The sequence below is a fragment of the Bidens hawaiensis genome, unplaced genomic scaffold (genome assembly GCF_021521415.1).
Source record: "Bidens hawaiensis isolate Kalapana, Puna unplaced genomic scaffold, B.hawaiensis_p1.1 tig00016366_1, whole genome shotgun sequence".
Taxonomy (NCBI): Eukaryota; Viridiplantae; Streptophyta; class Magnoliopsida; order Asterales; family Asteraceae; genus Bidens; species Bidens hawaiensis.
In genome coordinates this window covers 148,862-166,416 of record NW_027492500.1, presented here as the reverse complement: position 1 = coordinate 166,416, position 17,555 = coordinate 148,862, and the positions used below count along the sequence as shown (strand labels likewise).

The 17,555-nt window shown below is 35.3% G+C and overlaps 1 protein-coding gene and 1 non-coding gene across 2 annotated transcripts; both read left to right on the top strand.

The window, feature by feature from the left end:
* Nucleotides 1–3,932: 3,932 nt before the first annotated feature.
* On the top strand, nucleotides 3,933–9,181 carry LOC143551332 (cryptochrome-1-like). Its single transcript, XM_077041793.1, has 3 exons — nucleotides 3,933–4,685; nucleotides 6,344–6,562; nucleotides 7,628–9,181. Exons 1-3 carry the CDS (start codon nucleotides 4,376–4,378, stop codon nucleotides 9,154–9,156), a joined length of 2,058 nt encoding a protein of 685 aa, XP_076897908.1. The 5' UTR covers nucleotides 3,933–4,375; the 3' UTR covers nucleotides 9,157–9,181.
* A 1,998-nt stretch (nucleotides 9,182–11,179) lies between these two features.
* On the top strand, nucleotides 11,180–11,252 carry TRNAV-UAC (transfer RNA valine (anticodon UAC)). Its single transcript has one exon. It is a non-coding gene; the product is annotated as a tRNA-Val (tRNA).
* The last annotated feature ends 6,303 nt before the right edge of the window (nucleotides 11,253–17,555 follow it).

Sequence of the window (17,555 nt, the reverse complement as noted above, 5' to 3'; positions counted from 1 at the left end):
TATCCTCCTAAGGTAGGGGTGAGCAGAAAACCGAATTAACCGAATCGAAACCGAACAAACCGAAAAGACCGAACCGAAAAAAACCGAACCGAAGCATTAACCGATGGTTAATTTTTTAGTTTTTTGAAAAACCGAGTTTCGGTTTAGATTCGGTTATCCATTTTAAAAAAACCGAACCAAACCGATTAACCCGACACGATATGAATCAACGATTTTGCAAGATTCTAATGTGTTGGTCAACAATTAGACACTTTGATTGAAAAGTAGGAGAACATAGAAATTGGTAATAATGTTTATTTACAACGTGTTTTGACTTTTCAATATTTACTTAAATATTAATACAATTGTACGCGTTTTTTTTAGATGTTATGACCGGAAACAAAACTCCAAAAGAATCTACCATTGACGGTGATGAAGATTATGAAGATGATGACGATTGGGTCTAAACACTTTGAAGATGACTAAGATAATGAATGAAGATTCAAACCCAACTTTTAGTGTTTTTTTTATTAAGAACTTTGTTTATTTTGTTTAATTTTAAATTCTACTACTCAAGAAACTTTGTATTTGTTTGGTTCCACGTAACACGTGCCTATTTTTGTATTTTGAATTCAATATATATGTGATACTCTATTTTTGTGATTTTTTTTGCAATGTCTACATGCAATACAAAAACCGAAAATAACCGAAAACCAATTGGTTGGTATTATAAAATAACCGATGGCTTTGGTTTCGGTTTGGGTTTCACCCAATAACCGAACCGAACCGAGCCGTGCTCACCCCTATCCTAAGGAATGGCTGAGCTAACCATCAGTACTTATGTCGGTGAAGTCTGGTTGAGCTTACCAACTGCCCAAAAACATAAAGAAGAATATTATAAGAAATAAGAAACATATGATACTGATATAATATAAAAGATAAGAGAGATATAACACAATGAACTCACCCAAGTTGTTTGATTGTGATCATCATGAATTTTTTTGGTAAGAGCATCAAAACCTGTAATATTAAAATAATATTTAAGTGATCTATTATTTTTTTCTTAGATTTCCATTTGATTTTGTTTGTAATTATAAAACAAAAAACTGATAGCATTTAATTCTGTAAGAAGTACCAGAACCTAAATCTCATTTATATGCTATCTATCTAGATGGTTTTTTTCGTGTTTAGATATAGTATTATGGGACACAATACCTGTTGACATGGTCATGGATGGCAAAGAAAGTTGGGTTGATGAAGCCTCCTATTGCAGCCGTGGGTTGATGAAGCTGATTGAGACCTGTTAAATTCTACCTTTGACATTAATAATATAATAATTTGTCTAATGGTGTCTTGCGTTAAAAGTAAACAATTAATATGCTGGTTACTTAATATGTTGGTTACTTACATCTCCACTCGGTGGCTAACGAAGATAGTGATGATTGTTATATCTTCAGGTATCGTTTCATCACCAATGAGGTGTTCTTTCTCTGGCCAAAGATATGTGAACAGGCCTGTCATTTTGAAACACATGCAACATTATTAAGATAATGTTTTGACATTTTAGAATAAAGCATGATTTGAAAATCACCAGCCATATAGAGGTGCACAAACCGGTTTCAATCCCTAAACCGGTTCTGCTTGGTCAACAAAAGTCAAAACCGGTTTACGATCTGTTTCGGTTCGAGTTATGATAGGTTTTGGCCGGTTTCTGTTTAGTTAACTGGTTTCGGTAGTGAGAATTACAAAGGGTTCCAAACCAGTTTCAACATAATCGGTTTCAGTTAGATTTTCGGGCCGGTTTGGTTCGGTTAACCAGTTTTTTGCCCACCGATATGTGAATAAGTTAGGGGTAGTGACAATACCTTTAACTACTGCTGTAGCTTCTTGTGTTGCCTGATTTGAGTGTCTTTTGTTTGTTTTCTTTCACCACACCTATTTTATCTGTCAAAGGAGTCATAAACATTGAGATTAAGATTGATTCACCTCTTTCTATTTGACATAGTAAAAAAATTAAGACACCAACAATAGTTTCAAAGACCTAATATAAACTAAAAAAAGTGTATGCAGTAGGTACCAATTATAAAATTTTAAAAAATAAAACAACTACTAAAACATCTATCATAGAACTAAAATGATTATTAACACAACTACTAAAACATCTATCATAGAACTAAGATGACTATTAACAGAGAGAATGCATTAATTATTATTATTATGCCCAAGTACTTTCTAAAAGCAAAATACTAATAAATAGATAGAACTGACCTCAAAAATTATTGCTAAAACCTAAAATTATTGTTGAACATGGCCGCTAGCCACCATGAGGGTTTAACAAACAGCAAACAAAACCCACAGCCGTCAGTCACGGGGCTTTACATCAGAAACCCTAACCAGGCCACCACACCTAGGGTTCAGAAATTGAACCCGACAACAGTAGGCAAACAGGGGCGACAAACGACCATCACATCGCACATAGAGGGAGAGAAAAAGAGCATTTCTGATTATGATTAAGGTTTTGTGGGAAAGCGGTGGGTACACACAGATGGAAGAAAAACCAACTTGATACGGCAAGCACAGACAAACACACCTGTCAACCGGAAATGAGGATGCCATGAAGCAAACATTAAGCACAGGGTACAATAGTCAACTGCATAAGTTCCCCGTAAATGTATTTTTATAAATAAATAAATTATTGATTACCAATTACCCATCCAAACTCCCTAAGGGGGTGTTTGTTTTTTCTTCAAACATCTTCAAGGGAGCTAATGTCTGCAGGCGCGCAGACATTACCCTTGAAGACTGTTTGTTTTTTTTCTTAAAACAGATCTGAAGTTATCTTCTTTCATCTTAAAAGAAAAGCAAGGAAATCTTGCTTAAAACATCTTCACAAAAAAACCTTTGCAGCCACCCTCTCATCCACTGCTCCTACCACCGTCCGCCAACACCACCACCCACCGTACGCCGCCACCACCACCCCCGTACCCCGCCGCCACCGTCCACCACCATCCACCGCCACCACCACCGTCCACCACCCACCATCCATCACCACCACCGTCCACCACCCACCATCCATCACCACCACCGTCCGCCACCACCACCACCATCCATCACCGCCACCACCACCATCCATCACCCACCACCACCACCATCCATCACCGCCACCACCACCACCATCCATCACCGCCACCACCACCGTCCACCACCCACCATCCATCACCACCACCGTCCACCACCCACCATCCATCACCACCACCGTCCGCCACCACCACCACCATCCATCACCACCACCGTCCACCACCCACCATCCATCACCACCACCATCCATCACCACCACCACCATCCATCACCGCCACCACCACCATCCATCACCCACCACCACCACCATCCATCACCACCACCGTCCACCACCAACCAAAACCATCCATCACCACCACCCATTGTCCACCACCACCATCCACCGCCACTACCCACCGTCCGCCGCCACTACCACCATCCACCACCACCACCTTCCACCACCCACCAAAACCAAATCGGCATGGCAAGCAAAGACTAAAAACTAGATGTAACTTGAATAAATGACTTCTATCTTGTGAGATAAGTTTGACAGTTATGCAGACAGTATCAGCTTATAAAAACAAACAGTCTTATATTTTCAGCTTGCAGATCTTCAGACCACATCTTCAGTTGCAGACATGAAAACAGATGAAATCAGCTTGCAGACAGTTTATGTCTGCAAAAACAAACAGCACCTAAGTAACGACAAGAGACGTGGATTTAAAAAGTAAAAAAAAAAAAAACACATTTGGAAAAGAAAAATGTAAAAGATTAAAAACACTATTTTATGTCTAATAAAAAGAACACAAAATTCCAAGAAATAAGGGAAAGAGAACACAAACATGTGGCTGCAAATTGGCCAACCCTATTTTCATTTTCTCTTGATGCTAACACATCCCCTTCATCTCACTTTCTATATCAATTGAAAACTCAAGATTCTGATTATGCTTACTTGTTCTTAAATTCCTCATTAATTTGCTAAAAAGATGCTTCCTTTTTAGTGTTCTTGTCCTACAATGATTCTTGATCGCATGACTGAAGATCAAGTCTGCGATAAGGAATAACAAGAAAGATAAGATCAAGTTTGCATCTTTCCAATCATACCTCAAGTTTCTCAAAATCCCACAATCAAAACATCAAGATTTTGTAAACCCACAATCAAAACATCAAGATTTTGAAAACCCACAATCAAAACTTCAAGATTTTGAAAACCCACAAGCAGAACTTCAAGATTTTGAAAACCCACAAGCAAAACTTCAAGATTTTGAAAACCCACAAGCAAAGCTTCAAGATTTGAAACCCTAATCAAGATTCAAGATTTTGGGTGTGTTTTGAAGGTATGTCAGGAGGGTGTAGTATAGTGTGGTTTAGAAGAGATCTGAGGGTAGAAGATAACCCTGCTTTGGCAGCTGGTGTGAGAGCAGGTCAAGTGATTGCAGTGTACATATGGGCACCTGAAGAAGAAGGCCATTATTATCCTGGTAGGGTTTCAAGATGGTGGTTAAAACAGAGTTTATCAGAATTAGATTCATCTTTGAAGAATCTTGGAACTTCTCTTATTACAAAGAGATCTACTGATAGTGTTTCTTGTCTTCTGCAACTCATCAAGTCAACTGGTGCTAATCGCCTATTTTTCAATCATTTATATGGTGAGTGAGTTATTAATTATGTATGGTTTTTGTTGATTATGGTCTGTGCTTTTCTGGGATTGCTAGATTTTTGCTAGAAATTATGAATTTTAAGATCTTGGATGTGCTGTTTTTATAAATGTTGAAGTTTTAGGGGCGTTTGGAAAGATGCAAATTTGATCTTTTATCTGTGATTGTTAACTTTTAGGGGAGTTTAGAAACTGATAATTTGATCTTTTAAGGTTGTTAGGAAACATGAAACTTTGATCTTTTTATTTGGGATTGTTAACTTATTCGCCCAAAATCGTGACTTTTAAGATCTTGGTTATGATTGTTGAAGTTTTAGGGGTGTTTGGAAACATGAAAATTTGATCTTCTATATCTGGAACCATTAACTTTTTCCCCAAAATCATGACTTCTAAGATCTTGGATACATTGTTCTTATGATTGTTGAAGTTTTAGGGGTGTTTGGAAGCATGAAAATTTGATCTTTTTATTTGGATTGTTAAATGTTTGCCCAAAATCACGACTATTGAAATCTTGGATGCACTGTTCTCATGATTTGTTGAAGTTTTAGGGGTGTTTGGAAACATGGGAATTTGATATTTATCTAGGATTGTTAAATTTGACTTGTATGACCTTAGATGCACTGTTATTATGATTGCTGAAGTTTTAAGGGTGTTTGAAAACATGGGGAATTGGGAATTTGATCGTTTGTCTGGGATTGCTACTTTCGTTGCCTCAAAATCATGAGTTTTAAGATCATGGATACACTATTCTTATGATTGTTGAATTTTAGTGGTGTTTGGCAACATGCGAATTTGATCTTTTATCTGGGATTGTTGAATTTTTGCCCAAAATTTGACTTTTAAGATCTTGGATAACTGTTCTTATGATTGTTGAAGTTTTAGTGGTGTTTGGTAACATGGAAATTTGATCTTTTCATCTTTTTATCCGGAATTGTTAATTTTTTCCCCATAATCATGACTTTTGGTATCTTGGACATACTATGCTTATGGTTCTTGAAGTTTTAGGGGCGTTTGGAAACATGGAAATTTAATCTTGCAGATGAAAATTTTAATCTAATTATCATTCAAGTCTTAATCAGAGTCGTGAATTTGAGATCTTGATGTGCATCCAAACACTCTTTTAACATAAGCAGAAGTGGTGCACCCAAACACAACAAACTGACACACATCCAAACACTCCTTTAACAATGTTGATCCTTATAATCTAAGCAGTTAATCCGGAAAAATATCTGAGATATCGGTTATCGCGGTGGGATAGTAATTTTAACAAGTTAACCTTTTGCAATTTGCAAAACACTAACAATCGTAGCAAGTATGAACTGATTAAGACTTAAAACACTAACATTGAACACTAAAAATTGATCATTAAGACTCAAAACACTAATATCGGGAGTATCGGTGATATATTGGTCAAATATCAGACCAATATCAGTCAGTATCGCCGATATTATCAGTATCGATATTCTGATTGATATTTTACCAGGGGACCGATAATCGATATATCACCATATATTGGTGATATATCGGTGATATCAACTGCGTAGCTTATAATATATATACTTCTGATGTAATATTAAGTTTTGCGTACTTATGACTCTTATATAAATTATATAATATTCAGTTGACATAACTTTGTTTCATGTGTTACAGATCCTTTGTCTCTGGTTAGAGATCACCGGATAAAGGAGGTTTTAACAAATAACGGGATAGAAGTGCGCTCGTTTAATGCAGATTTGCTATACGAGCCATGGGAAGTTCTTGATGATGAAGGTCGTCCGTTCAATACGTTTACAGAATTTTGGGACCGCTGTCTTAGCATGCCTTATGATCCTGAATCTCCACAACTCCCGCCAAAGAAGATAATATCAGGTCACTTTGCTTATAATATATATGCCACTCTTTTTATATTAAAGATTAATATTATCCAGGGGTGGCGGTTCCTGACGCAACCAAAAAACACTGACACGAAATAGTCTCATTTTGGGTTGTCATGGTATAACACGTTTGATCAACAGGTCGTTTTTGGACTGATAAACTGTTTAACCTATTTAATTAAATGGGTCGTGTTGGGTTGATCTCTTTAACCCATTCTTTAATCTGTAGAGTGCAAACGAGCCTTGCCAAGCCCATGTTTGACTAGGCTCGAGCTCAGCTCGTGAGCCATTTGTATCACGAGCCTCGCTTGAGCTTGGCCCGTTTTTTATTTAATAATTAATTTATATACAATTTTAATTATTTATTTTTATTAATTTTATAATTATAATTTATATATAGAAACATGGTATTTATATTGATTTTTTTCATCAAAGGTTTATATATAATGAAACAATGAATATTATTATACAAATATATATTTAATACATTAAAATAAAAATTATTAAAATAGTAGGCTCGTTTAGGCTTGTGAATCGGCTCGATTTCGATAAGTCAAGCTTGGGGCCAGACTCGCTTATTAAACAAGCTTATTTTAAAGCTCGAGGTCGTTTAAGCTCAGCTTGATTTGATCTTTTAATGAGCCGAGCTCGAGTAGATCACTAGCCGGCTTGGCTCGTTTACACCCATATCATACTGTTTAACCCGTTTAACAAAACAGGCTGTGTTTAATTAAACTGATCAATCTGCCAACCCTCTACAACCTGTTTAATCCAATTTTTACAAATCTGTCGACCCGTTGATCCATTAATCCATTTATTACAACCCATCAACCCATCTAACACATTTACAACCTATTTATAACCATCCAACCCGTTTGACTCATTAAATAGATGGGTTTAACTGGTCGGGCCGGGCTCGGTCCGGTTACACGAACTTAGGTATGCCCTGGTCAGGATTGAATCATCGACATAGATAAACATATGGGTCGCGCTCGTGTTGAGCTGGTCTGGTCGGGAACAAGCCAAATCAATTACCTAACATTAACTATATTGTTTACAGGTGACCTATCGAAGTGCCCATCGGACCCAATAATATTAGAAGACGAATCTGAGAAAGGGAGCAACGCTCTTTTAGCCCGAGCATGGTCCCCAGGCTGGAAAAACGCCGACAAAGCCCTCGCGGCTTTCACTAACGGGCCGTTACTTGAATATTCCAAAAATCGTAGAAAAGCCGACAGCGCAACAACCTCGTTTTTGTCCCCGCACTTACATTTCGGCGAACTCAGTGTCCGAAAAATATTCCACTTATTACGAATCAAACAAGTTTTGTGGGCCAACGAGGGTAATGTGGCGGGCGAAGAAAGCGTTAACTTATTCCTTAAATCAATTGGTCTACGCGAGTACTCACGCTACATGAGTTTTAACCACCCGTATAGTCACGAACGACCGCTTTTGGGGCATTTAAAGTTCTTCCCATGGGTGGTCGACGAGGGTTATTTTAAGGTGTGGAGACAAGGTCGAACTGGTTACCCGTTAGTCGATGCGGGTATGCGGGAATTGTGGGCCACAGGGTGGTTACACGACCGTATACGTGTTGTCGTGGCAAGTTTTTTTGTTAAAGTTTTACAACTGCCATGGAGATGGGGGATGAAATATTTTTGGGATACCCTTTTGGATGCTGACCTTGAAAGTGATGCTTTGGGTTGGCAGTATATCTCGGGCACGTTGCCCGACGGGCGCGAGTTTGACCGAATTGATAATCCTCGGTTCGAGGGGTATAAATTTGACCCGAACGGGGAGTATGTGAGACGGTGGTTACCCGAGTTGGCTCGGCTACCGACCGAGTGGATACATCACCCGTGGGACGCGCCAGAGTACGTGCTGCAAGCGGCGGGGATCGAGCTTGGGTCAAACTACCCACTTCCGATAGTCAAAATTGACGCGGCAAAAGCGCGTTTACAACACGCGCTTGCGCAAATGTGGCAAAACGAAGCAGGTTCGCGGGCGGTTTTTGAAAATGGCGTGGCAGAAGGGCTTGGTGACTCGGAAGCTGCTGGTGATGATTCAATTGCGTTCCCGCAAGATATGGAGATGGAATTGGACGAAAGTACCCTCAGGGCCGGTCCGATAACAACAATGGTCCGTCATTATGAAGATCAAATGGTTCCGAGTATGACTAGTTCGTTGATAATAAGGGGGGACGATGAATCGTCGTCTTCGGATGTCAGGAATTTGGGGGAAGATAGTAGGGTTGAGGTTCCTGATAATAATGATAATAATAATAATCAAGGTTTAGGTGGTGAAATGGTGAGAAATGATAATGTGCAACCACCGGTTGATGTTAATGGGACGGGGTTGGTGGGTGGAGATCAATTTCCGGCGGAATCTTCTAGCACGTCTAGGGCAAGCTCGAGGGAACGGGACGGTGGTGTGGTTCCCGTGTGGTCGCCGTCTCCGTCAGCGTCTGGTTTTAGTGTCGGTGAAGATAGTTATAATTTGCAAAGGCATTCACAGTCTCATCAATTAGTCAACTGGAGGCGGCTTTCGCAGACCGGGTACGTTTTGGATTTGTGTTTTGAAAATGATTGATTCGAGTGTGTTAACTAATTAGTTTAATACTTGACCATTAAGGGGTGACGTGGGTGTAAGTGTCTGATTCATTGACCTGGTCCTACTGAAAGTAGGGTATTAATGGGCCCATGAGTTCTTTCTAATGAATTCTCGTGGTCAACGTCAACCAAAAAAGTTACTATTATCCCTTTACTTTTACTATATAGATTACATCTATAAAAGTTACAATTTTTTGTATATAGCATCACTCGTGATTATTTACTAGAGGTGTTCACGGTTTGATCCGACCACTTTTTGACTGATTTTTTGGGGGAACCGATAAGTATGTTTTTGAAAAACGTTAAAACCGAACTGGCTGGGTTGGGTGGGCCAGCTTAACCGGCAAACCAGCTAGACTGGTTCGGTTTTGGCGATTTGCTTGTTTGGTCTAGTTTTTTTTCACTGAATCGTACCATTAGATTTTCGAAAGGTCTGTAAAATGGTAGGTTTAAAAAAATATTAAACCTTTTATCTTTCAAGTATTAAAGTGCTTACAAAAGAGAAAAATGGAAAAAGTTTATAGTATGAAATCGATTAAAATAATAATATATACGTATCATAATTAATAAAACAAAACGCATACTATTTTATTTAGATTCTATACAAGAAAATATTATTTTGCTTTTATTAAAATTTTATCGGTTAAAAAAATTATGATATAATTTATATTTTAATATTTTAGCCAGTTCGGTTTTGGTGATCCTTTCCAAAAACCTGGTTTTCCAAAGTGTAAGCCGAACCGGTTCACTCCTAAAACTTGCCGATTTAGCTCTGTTTGGACGGTTTCAACATTTTCTGAACGCCCCTAATTATTACAACTTCAAGCAACAAAAACACATTCATGTATGGGATTATATAGACCAAAAGCCACTCGGTAACTCTTCATGCATGGGATCAAATACCCAAATACCACTTATTTTTCAAGATTTCTTGATTTGCTCAGGTGAATGCAAGAAGGTGGAAGCTTGAAGATGGTAGATGATAGTTGAGATCATTTTGGTTCTGTTTTCCGCTTCAGCTTGATCCAACAGAGGAAAATATACCAAAAGATTAAGCTTCCATCCTCCATTAGATCTCTATTATGCATATTTCTGCTTCTGCTGTATAGAAACTGTTAGTCATATGGTATGTATGCTTGCGTGCACATACGTATATATAGTATGTTTGTGTGTATGTATATGTGTATGTATGTGATGATGTTTATTGTCATATTTGAAGGTTTTTGTATGTCGGCTGGTTGACCGATGCTGTAAGATCTATATTTCTGATAAATATGAAGTGTGGTATCTAGTTTGGTTTTGGTTTTTGCCTCTTGAGTTGCCATCTTTATATTGTTGAATTTAACAAAGTGGCAGACTTGAGGTTGAATTAGGTTTAATTTCATGTTAATATAGAATTTGGATGTTAGTTTCAAAGAATTTGGAAAAAGAAGACTTCTGTTTTTCTTTTATTTACCTTGGTTCATCTTTTAAAATATAGAGGTGTCGGTTCAAGTGATCTTTGTGTGTGAAGCGATGAATTATCAGGATTTGGCACGTGTAGTTTGGGGCGAGCGTATATGCGCTTGTTAAATTACATCCAATTAAGTCGACAAAAAACCATTTGAAAGAAAAACTAAAGATAAACATGGCGAGACACAAGAACTAAATCTGAAAAGATTGCTTAAAATGGTGTGTATAGTTTAATAAAACATGTCCGTGTATGTCATGTTTGCTTGAATCATAGCTTATTATAGTGTAGTCGTAAAAAGTAAACAATTTAAAGAAATGATGTGAAGAATGTTCTAGTAGAATATGTTTTATATTTTTAGGCATCACAAGACGTTTTCTCACAATTAATTATGACATCAGGTTTTAGAAATGATTTATACGAAGAACTTTTAGCACTGTTTTTTGTTTAATACACTCATAATTCCTAGTTTTTGAACAATCGTCGACGTCCAATGTTTATAGTTTTCTCTTTTACACGATATTATAAATGCAATGTTAAATTAAGCAACTCAGTTGCTGTGGTGTAGTGGTTATCACGTTTGCTTTACACGCAAAAGGTCTCCGGTTCGATCCCGGGCAGCAACATTCAATTCTTTTTTATTTGTTGGCCTTTTATGCTCTGCTTTTTCTATATTGTGATTTGTGCCTACATGGGCTGATCGCATTCTTGTTCAAGAATGAATCATGGTCCCAGAAGAGTTTGAGCCGCTTCTCGTCGAGCTAGGTTCGAACTGCGATTTTTTCTAACTTAAGCTTGAACTTCGCTTGATATATTTTCAAGTTCAAGTCCAGACTTGACTCGTTGATTATTTATTACTTCATAACAATAATAATCATAGTGAAATAATGAAGGATAAATATTCTTAGGACGCGTTCGTTTCACAGAATTCATGGGAATTCGAAGGAATTGGAATTAAAATCACATTACAGGGCGTGTTCGTTTCGTTGGAATTGGAATCTTAATTTCCTTTTGATGCATTCGGTTGCCAAGAAATTGGAATTGGAATTCAATTCCTTCAAATTCCTTTAAATAAAGGGATTCTAAATCCTTCCAAAATGTGAAGGATTTCAAGTGAATTCGCTGGAATATTTTCTCGAGTGTTTTTTTTTTAACAAGAACAGCGAATAAAATATTTTGGTTTTTTTACTTTTTTAGTTTTCGATTTATATTTTGAGTTATTAATTTTTTATTATTATTTTTGAATATTTTTTTGAGGGGTTTTTGATCTTAATAGAAAACCCCTTAAAAAATTCAAAAAATAAAAAATAAAAAAATCATAACACAAAATATAATAAAAAACAAAAAATCTAAAAAAACTAAAATGTTTCCGCCGTTATTCTCGTAAAAAAAAACTCGATTTCAATTCATTTGTCAAACGAACACACCAAGAATGGAATTAGATTTCAATTCCTTCAAATTCCAATTCCTACTGGAATGTTTAGATTCCAAATCCAATTCCTTTCGATTCCAAATCCTGGCAAATTCCAATTCCAATTCCATTTCATTTTGTGAAACGAACGCGCCCTAAAATGCATGTGAAGTTAGTAGAACACGACACATGTATCATAGAGCAATGAGTAAATATGTTATGTGTCTGACTAAGAACATAAAATTCTAGTTTCAACTTTCAAAGGGGATTTTGGTCAAACAAATCGTTGTATGGGCTAGATGCATAGTTACTAGACGAACACTTGAATTAGAAATATTGTTACTAAAGGTTTTGGAAGCGCTGTTGCATATAAGTGAATCCTCCCTTTAAAATTTTATTTAAAAAAATAATATTGAACTCAAATAACACAATATTTGAGTTTAAAAGATTGATCAATAAAAAAACAACAATTAAAACAGTCCAAAAGTTGAGTTCACTGAAACCTAAACCCAAACCGAAACTTTGGGTTGGTAGATTTTGAAAACCAATCAATTTCAGTTAATTGGTTATTGATAGTGGTTTGGTTCAGTTATGATTAACGTTGGTAATTTCAGAATCCAGATCGTACACACATTGGTAAATATGAAAGGACCTAAGTTGACAAGTTAGGTCAAGTTGGTTTACTTTTCTAATTGTAATAGGATTATTATGGTAAGGTTCCTTGTCACCAAGTTAGGATTAGAGGTAAAAGTTAGCGTACAAATGAAATTAACGTGCTAATTAAGAGAATCATTAGAGTAATTATATATACACATAAAGTAATTATGTAATTACATCGTAGAGTAATTGTAATTATATAATTACTCCACTTGTATATATAATTACTCTTGATTCTCATAATTAGCACGTTAATTTCATTTGTATTTGATCCAAACCCTAAAAATATAAATATAGGGTTTGAATAGAGGTTTTGGGTATGCGATCATCAGAGAAATATCGAAACGAGTTTTTGAGTCATTTTTCTCTTGCAATAATAAAGTGTTTATTGATCATGTGTCTTGAATTTCATTAACATTTAATGAATTTAAGCCTCAATTTAAGCCAACTCATTCAATTCAGTTTTTTGTTAAGACTATGTGCTGTTGTTGAAGTCGGTCTCTGAATTCATCCAATAATATTGTGTCATGCAGTGCTGACTATACACTCGCTGAAGCCACCTGAGCCTGTTGTGGTTCAGGTGAACGATGGCTTCAGGGAATTTTCTGATTTATTTATTTAATTTTTTCTTCTAAATTTGTAAACTAACTAGCATTACATTAAAATAAAAATATTAAAAGTAACAAATAATGCTAGTCGCAAGATTATCGGAACGTCTAGCCCACAAATGCTCGACCAACTCATGATGAAGGTTTCTGTGGTTTCAATGAGTTTCTTTTTTTTTTATTATTATTATTATTATTATTATTATAAATTATAAATACATATTATGACATTTTTTTAAGAATCAATTAAGTGTAATGTTAAAATTATAAATATACATGAATTCTTCGAAGCCACCGACAACAATTCTTTAAAGGCCACTAATAATTTCTTTTAATTATTAATTATAAAGCCTAATAATGACCAATATACTTCAAAGCCCACAAAGAAAGTTTAAATGTTTAACATGTTGAATATTAATTCTTTCTTTTTCAAACCACCGTTCCTCTGCAACGCCCATATCTTTTCTTCGAATTTTTTATCCTCTACACAAGATCCAAGACCCAACTTTCCTTTCCCTACTTCCAAATTCTCCTTCACCAGCCGCTAGATGGCTCATGGGCAAAACTGAAATATTATTGTGTGAAATTAAGTTAGCCGCTAGATGGCTCATTGGCTCTTATGTCTTTGTATAAATATATTTAATTTTATGTGTTTTTTTTTAATTTCTTATGTGTGAAATTATTCATATACTAATATGCAATTTAAGGATGAATTGAACTTGTAAATTATTTAACTGATATGAACTAAAACTGAAATATTATTGTCCATGGATTAGTATCATGTATTTATTGCTAGGTACGTTTGGATGTTTACGTGCTTAGTTTTGTATTTATTGGTCATTTACTATTTAAAACTAGTATCTGTATTGTACTAATTATCTGTTACAATTCGAGTACGTCAATATTCCAATAGATATCACATGATATGTGATATAGAATGACATCCCAAAAAGCAACTGGCTATTGTATCTTCAAATGAATGTATTTAATTTTATGCCTTTTTTTAGGAAAAAAGATATGTATAAAATTGCTCATATATAAGATGCGGTTTAAGGATGGATCGAGCATGTAAATTATTTTATTGATATGAACCAAAACTAAAATAACATTGAACACAAAATCATGAAATGCGAAACCACTAACGAAAAAAAAACAAGATTCATTCTTTCTAATTTCTATACTTCTTCATGATTAGCCGCATGATCTATGCTCTCATTACCCGGAAGGATGTTTATATGTCGCATTGTCATCTGAACAACAATGTCGATTTTTTTATATCAGGTAAAAGGCTATTGTTGGTGAGCATGTTGAGGCTCTTAGTTATACAACTTCGGAACTATAAACCAGGATATAATTTACGCGTTGGGATATGACTTTGTTTAGTTATAAAGTGTACTCTATACTTGTGCAAGAGAGTCTCTGCGGGAACCTCATCCATGTATAAACTCTAGAATAATTCTCTTGTATCAGCTGATTCCAAATCTTGATCTTTTCTTGGTGCTACATCCTTTGGACGATAGAACCATTATGAATTCAATATTATTTCCTTACTTTCAGTTTCAATGATATCCTGTACACACAAAATCCGTTACCTATGGTAGGAACCAAAAGAAGAAAATTTTTAACATGAAACCTATCCTAGAGGGAATCATGAGTTTAATTGTGCACCAATATTTAAAAATAAATATAAATACATTTTTACAGCTACATACATCTTCACTAGCTTTACTTAGAGAATCAAAGAGCTAAAAGCACAAAATCCCTCTGCATATTACACGTAGACAGTTAATGTAAAAACTATGGTATTTATTTAATATATTTATTGACATAACAACAAATGAATAAATAAAGAATCAAAAAACTCAATAGTTGTAAACATTTAACTTACAATCTTGTAAGTGTCCCCTTCAAATTTGAATGCCTTGTAATGTTTCTTTAGCTGAGTTTCCTTTTCAGAAATCTTAACGACATCGCCAATTAACTTTGCAATGTCCTCGACAGGCTGTTGTACATCATCATGGATGATACAGACCTCATGCCACTTGTTAAGCATCACTCTTTTTTCCATTTGCTAAAAATATCAAAAGTTGGAGTTGAATATGTATCAAGTTAGCATAGAAGAATTATTTTTAAAAGACAAAAACTATCATACCTTTGATCAGTAGCCCTTGAACACAATACCTTTTTAACGCTTATTATCTTGTACTCTCTTAAGAATGTATATATTTTAGACATGCTCTAGCTTTATATATACATTTTTCCTATGATACGCTTTAATTTTGGTTCATATCAATAAAATGCATTTTGAAACACTATGAACAATTAACATGTTATAATTGATACCAACTAGAATCACACATGCATTAAAGTAAAAAACCACATACATTAAGGTTGCTGGTCTGATAAGAACAGATACCGCATACATTAACGTTGATGTAAGTAGCAAAAGTGATTAAGATAAGTGAACACGTATAATTTTGGAACGATTTTGATAAGAACATAAGCAGGATGTGAATGAAATCGACCCTGATCGAACCTTATTTATAGGCATTAAAAAGATATTACCCCTGATATAAAAAAATTAAATGCTTCAAATATACTGCATTAAATTTAGATCACCGTTTTTTACAGCTAATAAAACATTTAGACTATTTATGATTTATTATATCATCTATCTACTCTAATAACAGACTATCATTTTTGCCATTTGTCAATCTCATAGCCCCCCTCACCTCTTTTTTCAACTCATTTTAATATATGATCCTTATCTTTTAAGCTATTTCAATATATGAATTCAAGTTTATTTTTATAAAATGTAAATCTTAATCGATTCATTCATTAACATTAATTGTGAAATAAGAAAATCTTACTAAACTATTAAAGCAATATATCTTTTCCAAATGTCATTTAACTAGGTTATCCACATAGGATGCCAAGTATACAATTTCTATAAATAAAGTATCCACCTAATAAACAATTTAATTTTAAACATTAACTTCTAAGTTGTAGAATGTTTCAAAATAAATGGTTATAATCATCATTTATTGAGTAACAAAAGTAATTAATTGTCTTCATTGTTATTTTCTATAATTTTGAGACTTTGTTATTATATTTTTTTTGCATTTTGGAAAATTATTTATGAATGTTTGGACTGGATGTATGGATGCTTGTATTGAAATGGTGGTTTAAGTCAAGAAATTTGGATTTCGGGTAACTAGACGCAACATCAACTATATTTCGTGTATATGGCTGATCGATTTTGAGCATTCCCGTTGAGTTTAGATTCCTTAATTTTCTTCCCTTTTCTTTTCACCATTAGATGGGTCAAGGTCATTTGATGTCTGAGCTTTTGAATTGATAGTTTCTAAAGTATTCTTCAATAGGGTTTGAAGACCAAATAATTAATATTAAAATAATTAAAATACTTGAAGTGAAGAGATAAGGATAACACTAATTAATCATGGTATGTGGATTTTTTGCGATTGCTAAAAATGAGGCAACTTCACTTAAAATTTGAGACACCGAAGGTTACATATTTACTGGTTACACTCGTTTTCAAACTTGTAAATAAATTGGTAAAGTTAATGGATATAATACTAATGCAAGAATGTTCGATTTCGACCCCTCTATTTGGTTCTGCCACTAGTTGATGACCTTGTGTTCTCATGCAATGATGTGTGTGTTTTAAGTATACATGCTGGAATCTCACATCAAGAACGAGGCGAAACAAATGCAATGAGGTTTTTATTCTTTATTCTCCAAGCTCGTAACAAGTTTTGGTGTTCTTGAGCTTTATGACACAAAATGTCATTGCATCATTATTGATGTCAGGGTAGCCCAAATCCCTAAGGCTGAAGCAGCAGCAAGAACCGAATTGATAGCAAACACCTTCGCTTCAGCGCTTGATTCGCTTCCTCATTCCATTATGTGATGTGAATAGTAACTCTCAGGAGTATGCCGATCACCTTAATTTACAGATCTAAGACAGTCGCATGTTAGTGGGTGAGTGTTCTCCAAACAAAAGGTGAGAGAGACTTTCACCAATATGGCAAGACACAAACATGCAGCTAATTAGGAAGAGTCGGATAAGACCTTTCTGATCAAGCGAGTGAGTTATCTTGACAGCTTAGCTTGAGCATACCCTTCTCACTATAAAAAGAGCATTTGGACTTAGCCATATTCATTCCAACTTCAGTGATAAAACTCCACTCTTTCTCTCTCTCTGCACTTATTACTGAAGCAGCTTCTAAGCTGTT